The following is a 13,914-nucleotide window of genomic DNA, read 5'->3' on the forward strand; positions in this document are numbered from 1 at the left end:
GAATACTGGTAGAAAATGAACTTTAATATTTGAGAGATGATTGAAATAAAAATATTTAAAATCCAATGCAGGATTAAAAAAGTAAAAAGTTGGGAGTTCTCTTTCATCAATCTTTATTTTGTACTTCTGGTTTTAATATACAAAAACACCACTGTCTTTCAAATTCCAACATTTTTTTTTATTATTATAGAATTACTTCATCGTGTCTTGTAGCAAGTAACATTGCTGGTAATAGATCTATGTATGTATATGGCCAATTTTTTCCAGTATTTTTACTTACAAGTTTTGTTAGGGTGAAGGGTAAATATAGCAAGATTGTTCTGTATGGCAAGGACTTCCTGTCTTGGAAAGATGGAGCACTCATTTGCCAAGAATTCTCTGTAGAGAGAGAACTTTATCATGTCTTTTATTTTTGAGAGTGAATTGTACACATGGGTCAAGCATGGATTCAACCATGAGCAGACTTTAAGGAAACCCTGATGTCTTGGCAAACCCTTTTGGTTGGTTGGTTAATTTTGATTCAGTGTCAGCATGCAGAAGATAATGAGATGGGAAGGCAATGCCCTAGGGCAGCTTGGGCTTTGGGTGACTTGTAGGCACTCTCTTACTCCAGTGGAGCAGCTGAGTCTGTGGAACAGTGAAAGCAGTGGCTGCTACACCTGGCCTGTGCTGAGTTTGATCCTGTCCACTGAGACCTTCTCACGTGCAAACCATGGAAACTTGAACTCCAGGCAAATGCCACATGACATTCAGAGTCTTAGTGGTAAAGTACGTAACACTACTTCAGACTTTGCTAAGTAGTCCCCTGTTCTGACTGCAAGCAAGCAGCTGCTTTACTCAGAGAATAACTATCAGAGGCCATAAATATGAATGCTGCTTTTTTGTTTACACTTGGAGTGAGTTTTTCCTTACTACCATGGTCTTTGAAATTGTATTCTTCTTTGTCTACTTTCAGATTCCTAAATAAAACAGGCAAAGGGAGGAGCTGCCAGCTGATTCTCCTGTGGTGCACAGTACTCTTTGCTGTGCTGAACTTGTCTGAAATGCTGACCTACTGGTTTGCAGCTTACCTTTTTTTAGCAGACTTGTGCAAAATCTTATGTCAATAATAAGAGAGCAACACAGTAAATAAGTAGGTACTTGACTAGAAAGTGCAGCTACTGACCTGCATGCTAGCGATGATTTTACATTTCCCAGCATGCATCCATTTTGAAAGTTATTAAGGGAGATTTGGACTTCCAGGCCACTGCAGTATAATCACTGAGCAGTTATTTGCTGGAGGCAATCACCATTATTATGGCCTTTACTCCACATCTTTTGAAGGCACTGAAGGATTGATATTGATTTTTGAGTAGCATTTATAAGGGGCCTGTGCACTTGAGAGGAGCTGGACCATATCATTAGACTACCTAGGGGATTTTCCATCAACTATATTTCTAAAGGTAATACTAGTAGAAGAACTCTTAACCTCTGAATCAGAAGATGGATGTGTAAGAGATATTAGTATTTTAAAGGAAAGGACTTCAAGAAAACAGCTGCTAAAAGACTGTTTGGAGTTATGGATTACAAGCTAACTCTTGAGTTATGAAGGCAGCCTAGTAACAGTTTTCTAATTAATTGATCTGATTGTTGTCAAGAGTGTTTGAATCAGTGATTAGGAAAATGTATCTCTTGCCATCAAAACAAAGGGAACCCTAAGAAAAATAAGACTGTAGCAGGTACTTGGCCCCACTCATTGCATCAGTGGCAGCTGATAATGTAGCGTGTGATTCCCAGCCAATGGAGTGACCACCCAGCCTTCTCCTGTGACATGGTCCCTCTTCTGCTCTGTCAGTATTTTAGGTATTCCCAGCTCTGCTCTGAAGCTCTCTGGCTCTGACAATACTGGCCCCCAGGAGAGGTGGCTACAGGTGCAATGTGACCCCAGTCCATGAGCAAAGCTGCAGCTGCTGGGGGGCAACGTACACTGGTTTGTGCTAGGCTTTACATTAACACATCTGAATGAGTTGCAGAAATCCTGTAATTTTGTAACAGGATTTTAGAGTCAGGTAAAATTAAGATAACTGAGATTTAGGTAAGATTACAGTAAATTTCACTTCTAGTTAGCTGAGCACAGAGAGCACCTCAGCCAGAGAGTCTGTAACTATTTTTTAAGAAAAAACCCAAATTTCACACCCAAGTTACAAATAAAATTTTAACAGATTAACTTGGAAACAATATCTGTCACACAATGACTAAAGTTTATTTACTGCAAGGAGCTAAAATTAAATAAAAATAAATTTGAATTTTTTTTACTAAATTTCTCTTGTTAAAAAATTAGGCACACAGCTTGTCTTTTGCCTTTGATTAGTTTTAATCTCAGGTTCTCATGCAGCCTAATTTACTGTTGCCATAAATAGAATCCCAACAGGAAAGCTATTTTTTAAAAAAAGAAAGTACATATTCCAAGGGTTTTACACTTATAATCAAGCAAATACATGAGGAAATTAGTCTTCAGATTTTTCTTTCTTATTGCAGTCTGGTAGTTATCTTGGCCATTCTCTTAGCTAGTGAATTTACCCACATATCAGTTCTGCATTACTATAATTGCTACTGACAAAGTGCCAATGAATTACTTGTGCAAATTTGTGACATTTTTTAAGAAGTGAGGAATATGAACTTGGGAAAGTCACCACATTTTTCTGTTTATTAGATTGAATATGTCCTTTGAAAGCACACAGAGTTTTACCAGGAGTTTGGCTTTAAGAAGTCAAAAGGCTTTTGAAAATATTTGCTTAAACCACAAAACTTTGCATGTTTTTCCCTTGTAAATAAAGGATAATGTAATGCAGAAGAATCATATTTAAACTTTGCATACAAATATGCATGAATGCCAATTGGATTCAATTTTCCTGACTTAATTTGAATTAGCTGATGGGTCTTTTGACACAAGCTGTACTAATTGTTGCTTATTTGGGTGCACTATATCAGTGAGCATGGCAATCAAAAGCTCAGCCAGATGTTCATATTTTCTTTGATTGCCCACAGCCTTAGATTTGAAGAAAAGTCAATCAGCAAAATGATTCTTCTTAGCATCTGTCAAGGTACTGATCACATTACCATAATGGGTGCCAGGGAAGCAGAATGGCTCTGATTCCCTTTCACTTAACCTGGTGTCAGCCTTCAGCTCTCTGCAGTCTTGATTTGATACCATCACAAACCATGGAAGTTCTGTGAAGTTAGACCAAGTGTATTTATATGTGGTTGAGTTCATGGCAGTGAAGAGTGACTGTATTTTTATCTTCATATAAACTTATGTGTGTAACTTCTATTACATTTTTTTTGTATGTTTTATACTGGCATGTGTTAATGTCTTATTGACTGAAGGGTTATTTCTTTTTCAAATGTCATATAAAAGCTTTTAAGGAGTTGAAAAACTAAATGTATTACACCTCAGGAAGTCTGAGCCTACTGAAAAAGTTTATTTTGATTTGCTTTAAAACTTTTGGACACCTGTAAGATACATAATCTATATTTACAGCTCAAGCTTTTTTTTTTTTTTTTTTTTTTTTCAATTTGTTAGTATTTTCATGAAAGCATTAGAGAAAAATAATTTTTTGTGGGTTTGGTTTTTTCCAAGTGTTCTAAAAGCATCTGCCAGAGAAAGAATTTGCATTTATTTTCAGATGGGATACAGATCAAGGCTGTCTTAACCTTTCTCTCCTTTTATCCCTAGGTGTTTAAAATGTGTCTTTGCATTTTCTGCATAACTGGATCCTAGCTCATTAAGGGTAAGACCTTTTTTTTTGCAATCTCCATAGCAGCAGTGCTTAGCAAGGGAAACTGCATGGTTTGCATGTTGGTTAATTTAAGAATTTACCATGTCCTGGAGTTCTGCCCTGCTCAGAAGTGTTTTAATTTGCAGTTCCCACCTGCCTGCCTATCAGCTGTGTTTTTTGACAAGACTTGTTGTTCCATTTGTTTCTGTAGGATACCTTCAGCCTAAGACAATTCACAGCTAAGGAGAACCAGGGGAAGAGAGCCTAGCCAAAACCACAATTGATAATTTGATAGTTGTCTGTGTGTAAGGACTGGTGCAGGTCTCTCACTTTGTTGTACATGCTGCATGGAAGCATCCTAAAGCTGTGAATATAGAAAAATCCTTCCCATGGTCCTTAAAGGTGATGGACTGTGGACAAGGGAATTCTTTCTTTTCAACTGTTTATCTTTAAAATTCTGCTGAAATGTCCTTCATATTTCACCAAGTGCAAAAGTAGACCTGTGGACAATAACAACACTCTGTGCTTCTTCTCCCTATTGAGTAGTGAAACTTTTGTTCCTCTTTTACAGTGTTTAATGTGTGTCACATCAAAAAGATGAATTTAATCTGACAGAGGAAGATGATAGGGGAAGGATTCTTGAAATATTATTATGGGTGATGAGCTCCAGCAGGAATTAATTCAGGAAGGAGTTTACCAAAGGAAGCTTCCAGGCTTAACCACTAAACCCTTCATTTGTCTTAGTTCTCAATCAAAGCTTTCAGAGAAAGAGATTGCATGAAAGAGGACCTACTGTATCTGCCACAAAGCTGCTTAATATGACTTATGTCTCAAAAGAAGTGTTTTCAGCATAAAAACTCCTTAGATAGTGCTTCAAAACCAGTGACACACATTCCTAGCTCATTTATAGAGTTGTTTAAATATTACCTTTGCATGCCTGCTGTTTGAATGCTCATACCCACTCAGATTTTGCAGCCCATTCTAGCACAGAAACACCTGGGTAAAGAAAACAAACCTTTTTCATTCCTTCACTCTGAAAAGGTCTCTCACCTCAGGTTGCAGCCATCAAGCTCTGGAGAGGATGACCCCCAGGGTGGCGCTAGCTCATGGGAAGTGTTTTGCATGGCATGGCAGGGAGAAAGGTCAGAGTGCCATCACCCTGTGAGCACATGCACAGGTTCAAAGGAGGAGAGGGCAATGTTTCTATTTGGTGGGGTTTGAGATTTTGTTGGTCTTTTTTTAACCTTGATTATGCCTTTAAAGTGATAACAACTCAATATGAATCTTCCTCACATGCATAAAACTCTGTGGGTGCTGGGAGCGGTACATTTTTAATATGATGCTTTTAGGAGAAATGAGAATTGAGGGGAAGAAAATTCCTGACAAAAAAATAACGTTGGGTCTCAGCTAGGGGTAAGTGGAGGTGTGTGTCTTTTGACAGACACATGGGCTCAAAGTCACCTTGTGGGCTTTGGAATGACCTGGCAGAGCACAGGCCCTGAGTGGTCAAGGGGGGGCTGCTGCTGGGAGTGCCAAACCCAGGCCTCTGCAGGGAGCTTTGGTCAGAACAAACATTGAAAAGCATCCTTAAAGCCACCTCTTGAAGAAGGGCTTTTGAGTATTTCCTGGAGTACTATACTGTAAATATTACATTGAGTACAAGTTTTGGGTGCTACAATAGAAGGAAGATTTAAACCTATTGGAGAGCTACCAAGACAGTGACGTGCCTTGAGGGGAAACCATATCAGGAGCAGCTGAGTTCACTTGGCTTGCTAAGTGTGAAGGAGACACAGGTGAGACCACAGCTGCCTCAGGCAGAAATGGAGGGGCAGGCACTGATCTCTCTCTCTGGTGACCACTAGTGGGATGCAGGTAACTCACCTGAGGCTGAGAAGAGGCTGGGGTTGGATATTAGGCAGAGGCAAAGGTTTTTCCCCCAGAGGGTGTTTGGGCACTGGAACAGGCTCCCCAGGGTCACAGCACCAGTCCTGGCAGAGCTCAGGAAGTGCTTGGACAATGCTCTCAGGAGTGGTGTGACCCTTGGTGATGGGCCTGTGTGGAGCTGGACTTTGATGATCCTTGGGAGTCCTTCTGAACTCAGTATTCCCTGTGGTTTTATGATCCCTCAGCTGTACTTGGTCATCTTCCTCTGTAACTCTCCCTTGTCACACATACATTGTTTGCAGGCCCTGGGCTTCATCCTTCTCTGTTTTTTGTGTTGTTATAGCCCTGACCTCTGTGTGTAGGAGTCACCCTGCATTTATTTACAGAGATCTGGAGGCACACATCAAGCTCTGTCTTCCTTCCCTGTGTTTAAACAGAGAAGAGCAGAATGCTATCTGGCTATGAAAAATATTCCAGTGGTGCAAGACAGCCCTTAAGTACTTTGTGGTTTTGCTTCCACTGAGTTATGTGTCTGATTAGAGTTAAATGTATTATTTCATACACCATCACAGCTGAGTTACACTTGGGTAACATGCATACAAATTTGCTGTGTATGATATATTTATTGTTCTGCATGTTAAGAGTGTATTAAGTAATTGTACTTGCATATGTTTCAGCCCTTAGTTAGCTTTTAAATTTGTGATTTTGCTTTCTTCTTAGTTTTATAGTAGATAATTCTAACCTTCTCATTAAGTTTAATGAGTAATCACATCGGCTCACTGCTGTTTCCACATGGTACACTTGTGCATACAGTCATCAGAAAGATTATGCAAAACATGAGAAATGAATGCACACATGCAAAACTGCATAATGCATTGGAATAGTCAAAAATCATTTCATCAGAAACATTTTCAGGTATCCTCAGTTCATGTGGACTGTCCATTTAAAATATTTTTACTGCTTTTTCAGGAATATTTTCATGGGAAGATGTATGCTAGGTCAAATGTGGTTCATTGTGATATTGTGGCTTTGGTGTGATGTCAATGTGTTCAAAGAACGAAATAGGTCAAATTTAAAAGGAAGAGAGAGGTTTCAAAGGGTCAGCAGTGTGAGCTGAACTCCCTATTGTTTTTATCTGACTTTCCTTTCAGAGACAGCCCTCAGAGCTGCCTGGTCTCGGTGCTTCTCTGTGGTAGGAAAAGGACACAGAAATTGCCTGTTCCTAATCTAGATGGTCCATACAGGCTCTCTATTTTATGGGTCTGGCAGTATGGTAGCATGGGTATATATTGATTTCTGAGCCTGCTCACCCTCCCCTGTCATCCATTCTCTCTTAACCTTAAAAGTTGTCCCCTTTTTCAGATCTCCTGCGCTTTCCAGTGTCCCAGCAAAATGTGGCTGCTCCAGAAGAACAGAGATCCTGCAGAGGAGGCAGTGCCAGGAGTGTCTGAGAGAGAGGTGAGTGTGGGAGGGGAAGGAGAGCGAGGCACAGGGATGTGGCTGCAGGCAGTTCTGCAGGTGTTTCCCACACAGAAATCTTTGCTGCTCTTCAGGTGTGTTTTTTATAAACCAGTTTTGCTGGTGCCTCCCAACTGTGCAAACTGCCTTTGCATTGACTATGAGAAACAAACCTGAGCCCTGCAGTAGCAGCAATCACATGGGATGCTCCCAGACTGCCCATAAAGATTTCTCACCCTCCTGCCCTCAGTTGAGGGAAGCAAGTTCTTCTATCATTCTTTTCCCATGTATTTCCCCCTGCTTTCTTATTTCCTTTTTTTTCCCCCACTACATTTCCCTGCTTTCTGTTATACATTGAGAACTATTTTATTGTGCCTTTCTCTTCTAGAGGTGTTTTTATACCTCCAACATGTTAGCATTGTATTTTATTCCAATATGTTAGTATTGTACTCATCACTTGTCTCCCAGCACATGGGAAAACAATCTTGATGAGGGTACCAATGGATGTCCTGTCAATCAAATACTTTCAATGAGTTTGGACAAAAACACCTCATTATTTCAAATGGAAACATCACAATTTAAAAATGGGGAGTAGTTGGAAGGTGAAATGTTCTTTGTTCTTTTCAGAATTTGGAGTGCTGTGGAAAGTTTTCACAAATTAAAATTCCATTTTTGGTTCTTTCTGACAGTAAACAACTTTGATCTTAATATCTGTGCACTGAAAAACTCTGCAGGCTTAGAGCAAAGTGGATATTTCTAAAATCCTTCTGAGGAATGACAAAGGGATAAGTGATTGCTATACATCCAAATCAGAAAGTTACTGAATAGTGAATGTTAGGAAGATTATATTTTTATGCATTTTCCATAACCTGAGCCCTGACATTGTGCTATGTTATTTTGTGAGCTAATTTGGGCACCAGGACCACAAAGCACAGCTACTTTCTCACCTGAGCTGCCATTGAGATGATATTGTAACAAAATAAAGGCCCAGGCTCAAGAGACTGTCAGGATAGGATATAAAACCTTACCTTTTTTTTTTTTTTTTCCAGTTAATATTTGACAGATGAAAGCTTCTATGTCTGTAAAAACAGCTTCATTCTAAATCTTTCCACCTCTCATTCTACTTAAGATACTTTCCTGCTGTAATGAGGAGGACCTGCTCTAGAAGTCATGCAGCTCCATGATATACCCTGGCTGACTTGTGTGGCCTTTCTGAGTAACATTCTGAGTAAGCTAACAAATAAGAATTCATTATTTCCATTTCAGAAACAACAATTACAGTGTAATGGTTTAATTTGTTAGTCACATCCTGAGTCTCCTCATGTAGTTAACATTTTTAATTTAAAAAACTCAGCTTTATGGCTCTCCTGTAGCTATGTTTACTTTTAACTTCTGCTGGGGAACTTCAGAGCTTCCAGGCTGGGCCTCTGAGGCCATGACTCAGTGGCCTTGCACTGCTGCAGCCCACAGGGACTAAGGCCATGTGCAAGATCTCTGGCTGTGAAATATTTCAGGTGAGAGGGGAGCTGAGTGTGAGGCTCCTGTGTTCATTCCTGATTATTAAGATGACCTTGGGGCTCTGGGCAGCCTTGTCCTAGTCCTGTGAACTCAGAAAGGTTCTTCTAATTAACCATTGAAAACACAACAGAAGATCCAGTTTAGAGAACTTCTGGGGCTAGAAGAGAATTCATTTGGTTTCCAACCAGCATCTTATTGGATGGACTGAATTTCTAATTTTCATCCAAATTTTAATCACAGTGCAAGCTGGAGTTACTTTCATGCTTCAGCAAGATTAACTATGTTGAATTTTGATGTTAAAAAACCCAATTTCTTTGATTATAATAGGGAGCAGAGGAGGCACTTACATCCCGGTTCCACTGCTGAGTTTTAACAACTCTTGTCTGTCTTAGTGAAATTAGGTGTGTTTTGATGGAGATCACGTCTTCCCCTCCCCTGCCCCATGAGATATTGGAAACAAAGTCAAGGTCTGCCAAAGCTCCCTGGACAACCTAGACAAAATATGTCCATTGTGGGCTTTGGCTGCATCCTCTCTCATTAGAACAGGGCCTTCATTCACAGAGCTGAGAAGGAAACAAGGCCAGTCTTGGCTAGAGCAGAGTGTCAGCATATCTGTAAGTTTGCAGCCTTCCTCACTGTATTAATCTTCAACGTTTTTATTGGAAACAAAATGTATAAATAGCTTTAGAGCAATCTACTCCTTGGCAATAATCTTGGCATTGCTTTTCACTGAACTAACAATGAGCCTCTGATAATTTACGTGCTTTCAAAAGGAACACAGATAAGACAGGTTTCCAGGTAAATATAATAGACACGACATTTAATATCCCATCTTCGTAATTTTCAATTTTTTGGTCCATCTACAATAGAAGATGTTCTTTCATGGAAAAATGAGTGTGCTTGCAATAGAAAACCAGTGGCTAGTAAGGCTTCTCCTTCCAGCCATTAGCATGTGAAGATTAATTTTGGAATTAACAAAGCTGTTCCCAAGGGGAAGAATCTTAAGGAGCTCACTGTCCTTATTCCATGTAGCTTTGTACCTTTTTGTGTCACAAGGTGACTGTTGGTGTTAGCCATAATGGCTCTCACTTGCACTGGAAAAAAATATCTTCATTGCATTTTATGAGCTTTTCTAAGAGATGTGCCAGTCATGGTGAGTTGATACTGCCCTATCCAGCATGAGAGGCAAAGAAACTCCACTCATTCACACAGAACAATTTCTGCCACTCTAGTCTATTACACTCTGTGTAATTCTGGTCAGAACATTGCCTCAGTCTGGAGTAATTTTTGGGCTTGGTTTCCCATGTGCTGAGTTACTCCATTTCCATGCAACACAACCACAGTCTGTGTTTGCAGTGAAGAAATCATCTCCAGGATGGCTTTCTGTTTAAAGGGTCTTGAAGCAAACTTCCAAAACAAATTGCCCCGTCTGCTTTAGGTAGGGTGAACCCTCAAGTTCACAGAACACCCAAGTTCTGTTTCTAGACATAAAATCCACGTTACATAACAATTTCAGTCTTTTTGTGATTGCACAGGTCTTTAATTTAGGGTATGAAGAATATTGATAATTCTTTCCTTTTGGGTTTGGCTGAGCAAGGAATTTGGCTGGCATAGTTTTGAAGGTTTGATTTGTTTCTAAGTATTTTATAATACCGTATCATGAATTGGAGGTTTTATGTTTTATGTTGGAGGCTGTTAGAATTTGACAATAGAATCTGAAGCTTTTTTTATAGGAAGACTAATATGTGAGTTTTGATGTGAAACTTTCTTCTGTTCTGAAGTGCCCTTTTGGTTTGTTTGTTTGAGTTTTAAGCACTGCTAATAGGAGACTTCTTTCAAGGGAAAACCAAGAGCATAATTTTTGCTTGAAGGGAAGAATATATAATGGCATTTTTTCCCCCTTTAATCTGAAACTTGGAGAGAAAAGAACAGCAGATTGAGAAAGAGATAGGTCAATGAGGAGTTAGATAACAAGCAATGGTGAGATGCTTTCATGACAAGTATAAATAGCAAGGTAAGTGGTTAAGGCCTTCAGAAAGGTTAAAAAATAAACCAGATGTATCCTTGCTGAAAAGAGTGGAAGACTCAAGTTCATTTCCTCCTTTGTGATGTTGCTGACACAAACCTTGGCAAGATGCTTGGACTAATTTTGGAGATCTGGTTTCATTTGGCTGCTTGCATATGTCATTGCATTCTTAGAAACAACATTCTGCTGCAGACTAATCCTGACTCTGCCAAACTGCAACTGTCTTTATTTTTTACTCTAAAGCACTCAGACGAGGAGGTTTTTTTTTTAGATAGGCTTGAACAGGTCAGCTCCTAACTTAGCCCAGCCCCCTTGAGGAGGAAAAAACGTCTGCTTCTCTGCCAAGCTTGCTGCAGCTGCCCTCACATCTCACTTAGACATTGCCAGAGTTCATGGAGAACAAGTAGCAGATTAAAAGGAGGGAAGGGGACATATGTCATGTCATTGGACCCATTGCTGGTTCTGGTTCCACAGTCTAAAACAAGATGCTGGACATTCTGTGTTCCACTACTTTCCAAGCCTTGGTCTAGTTCTTGCATTTCCTATTAATAAATAGGGTCATCTGCATACCCAATGGAGTCCTACAAGCACAAGATTGAGGAATGGACAGTCGCTGTAAGTTGTGAGTAGCTGGGGAAGGAGTATCAGGCTCCTGTCTTGTGTTTGATGGTATTACCTGGACTGCTGGAGCAATAAATCCACACCAACCACATGAGAATTTATCCCTGCTGCCTACGGAGAGTGGCCAGATTAGCACCTCTCTGTTAACACTTCTCCTCCCAGTGCTGTTGCCCAGTGCTTGCCAGGACATGTAGTAACATTTTTTTCAAGCCCGGATGGTCTGGAGGCAGAATAAAATTAGAGTAATGACAGTGGGTGCATTTTGGACAATGAAATAAGAGAATGACCAATCCAGATAAACAAGACTTGATTTTATTAATAAAATTTGTATTTCCCTCTTTGAGGTGACAGTTACAAACTTTGGTTCAAAAATAAAAGAAAATATGAACAGCAAGAAGTTGACTTTTGGAATCTCACTTTTACATGTATAAACGTGCATAAGAAAATACCAGTTGGAAACGAGCCAGCAGAAACTAGTACTATTTAATTTAACAATTTATAGGAAATAGAAACAAACATTTCTTTTCAAGTCTTACATATATTATGAAAAATAATTACAAGAGGATTTGTGTTGTAAAGCTAAAATGTAATTTCTACTTCCAACTACCTGAATAAAATGTTCAGAGGGAAGGCCAAACCATCATGTGTTTTTGGTGAGCTTTGAACAGTGAATTGTAAAATGAGTTTGGGTCAAAGACAGCTCTTTAGGAAGCAGCCCCACGTATGTTGCTGAGCAACTGTGTAGAATCACATGACCTAGACATATTGCATCCCTGGCCTTCAGGTGGAGTGACAGGAAGGAAAAAAATTCATATTAATGGGACAGGCAAATATTGTATAGACTATTCTGTGAAACCTTTAGTATCCAGTTCAGGAAGCAAACATCCATCATTGCTTACATAAACATCTAAGTAAACACTGCAAAAATCCATAAATAACTGTTTCAAATCCAGTTTTTATATTTATGTAGCCCAAATAAGCACAGTGGAAACAAATCAAGATGAGATTAAAAAAAAAAAAAAATAGGAAAGCTATATGATTAATTTATTTCACAGATTTTAAACATTTCTCTTATATAGAAGTTTGGTTTTTTCTTACATATTTTCCCCACCTAAAATGATAAACTTGTTTATTTTAGGTATATACAGTTATCTCATGAAATTATGGAATAGAAAATAAAAAGTCTGAGGTATAGCACCATGGAACACAGCACCTTTGAAAGTGCTTTCATTTCATCATCTAAATTCATTGTCACAGAGTGATCAGCAGAAAGCAGTTGTTCGAGTGTGCTGCTCAAGCTCTTCCAGTTTTGCCACTTTAATTTTACTGGCGACTTCAAATAACAAAGCTCTTCAACAACAATATATACAAAGGGATTTTATTATTAATCAGAAATGGAATTGGCTTCACTGGCAATTACAGTTTTATTTTTTTCAGAATACATACAAAGTATTGACAATGTAGTTTGTAATTGTAAAATAAGAGCCAGATGCAATTCAGAGACACATGCAAGTTTCGGAAGTGGACAGAGAAATCACAGTATAGTACTGTACATAGAATAATTACAGTTTATATTAAACACTCTCTAAACACATCTTTGTTGTAATGGAAGGAGCACCATTGTCGTTGGTTTTTTTACAGCACCAGAGGAATCCAAAGGGGGTGTTCCTGAAGTGAGCCCTATGTTGTCTGTCTGTGCCACAGCATCTTTGCGAAATAAGTTTAAGTCATGTGATTCTGGCCCTACAAGGGCAATGATTACTCTCTAGATAAGACATACATACACAGCAAGACATTTTCTATGCCATCCTTATTCAAAACTTGCATGTGGCATGAACTGGGTTGGTAGCACCAAAGTGCAACATTTGTGTTGATCTGATTTTGTCTTAAGCTTAACCAAGGAAGCAGACAGGACCGACCTCAAATCCAAACTTCTGGTTCTGATCACCAAAGTCATTGATCATCACATCAACTATGGGGACTTGGTCTATTTTGGGTGTGTTGATTTCCAGCACCGTCTTTGCATAGCCCTTTCTTGACTGTTAAAAAAGAGAAGAAAACCCAAACTGTTACACCTCTGAGCCTTTAACATACTGTAGATCTTCATTTATCTCTAAAGCATAGAATTACTAAATGATTGCACTGTCATGCACCAGATATTGTGAACTCTAAATCTTACATTTTCTTATGATTTCATTCTAAAAATGTGACATGATTTTAGTTGGAGGATGGCCCATAGGTTTTTTACTTGCTAAAGAAGGCCTACAAAAGAAAAATAATCTTGGATATTTCATGTTTCTTAGAGAATTCTATAGTTCATATCTATACTATTTAATAAACAGTAATATTCTCACAGCACTGCACGTATCTCCTGTGGGAACACAGGAAGGGTGACATGAAGCACATAGAAAGGGTGGACATGAAGCAGTTGTGCATTAGTCTCACTGCTGAGGGGAGGTGCTTTGCACATCTCTGCCTCAGGTGTCTATCCTGCCACTTTCAGGTCTCTAATTCTGTATCTCTGCTCAGAAACTGCCTTCAGAATGCTCCTATATCAAACTCCCAAATAATTAATGAGGCTTCAATTGTCATTGTTCTTTTGATGTCTTTGTTTCAAAGGGTTCAATAGAGACTGTTCTATTTCTGAGA

The 13,914-nt window shown here is 39.1% G+C and overlaps 1 protein-coding gene and 1 long non-coding RNA gene across 6 annotated transcripts in view; one reads left to right on the plus strand and one right to left on the minus strand.

Moving 5' to 3' along the window:
* The window catches only part of LOC116183898 (uncharacterized), a 300,100-nt gene that overhangs the window by 264,923 nt on the left and 21,263 nt on the right, over nucleotides 1-13,914 (plus strand). The window contains exons 4-5 of the long non-coding RNA XR_014956902.1: nucleotides 3,716-3,770; nucleotides 7,005-7,100. This is a non-coding gene — a long non-coding RNA (uncharacterized LOC116183898). The remainder of the gene's footprint in view (nucleotides 1-3,715; nucleotides 3,771-7,004; nucleotides 7,101-13,914) is intronic.
* COL11A1 (collagen type XI alpha 1 chain) overlaps nucleotides 11,556-13,914 on the minus strand; it is a 128,921-nt gene continuing 126,562 nt past the window's right edge. For all 5 annotated transcript variants that reach the window (XM_085585874.1, XM_085585872.1, XM_085585875.1 and 2 more), the window contains one exon: nucleotides 11,556-13,304. In XM_085585874.1, the coding sequence (XP_085442000.1) occupies nucleotides 13,158-13,304 (147 nt within the window). In that variant the 3' untranslated portion in view covers nucleotides 11,556-13,157. The remainder of the gene's footprint in view (nucleotides 13,305-13,914) is intronic.

This window comes from Lonchura striata, chromosome 8, assembly GCF_050655825.1.
Source record: "Lonchura striata isolate lonStrDom1 chromosome 8, ASM5065582v1, whole genome shotgun sequence".
Taxonomy (NCBI): domain Eukaryota; kingdom Metazoa; phylum Chordata; class Aves; order Passeriformes; family Estrildidae; genus Lonchura; species Lonchura striata.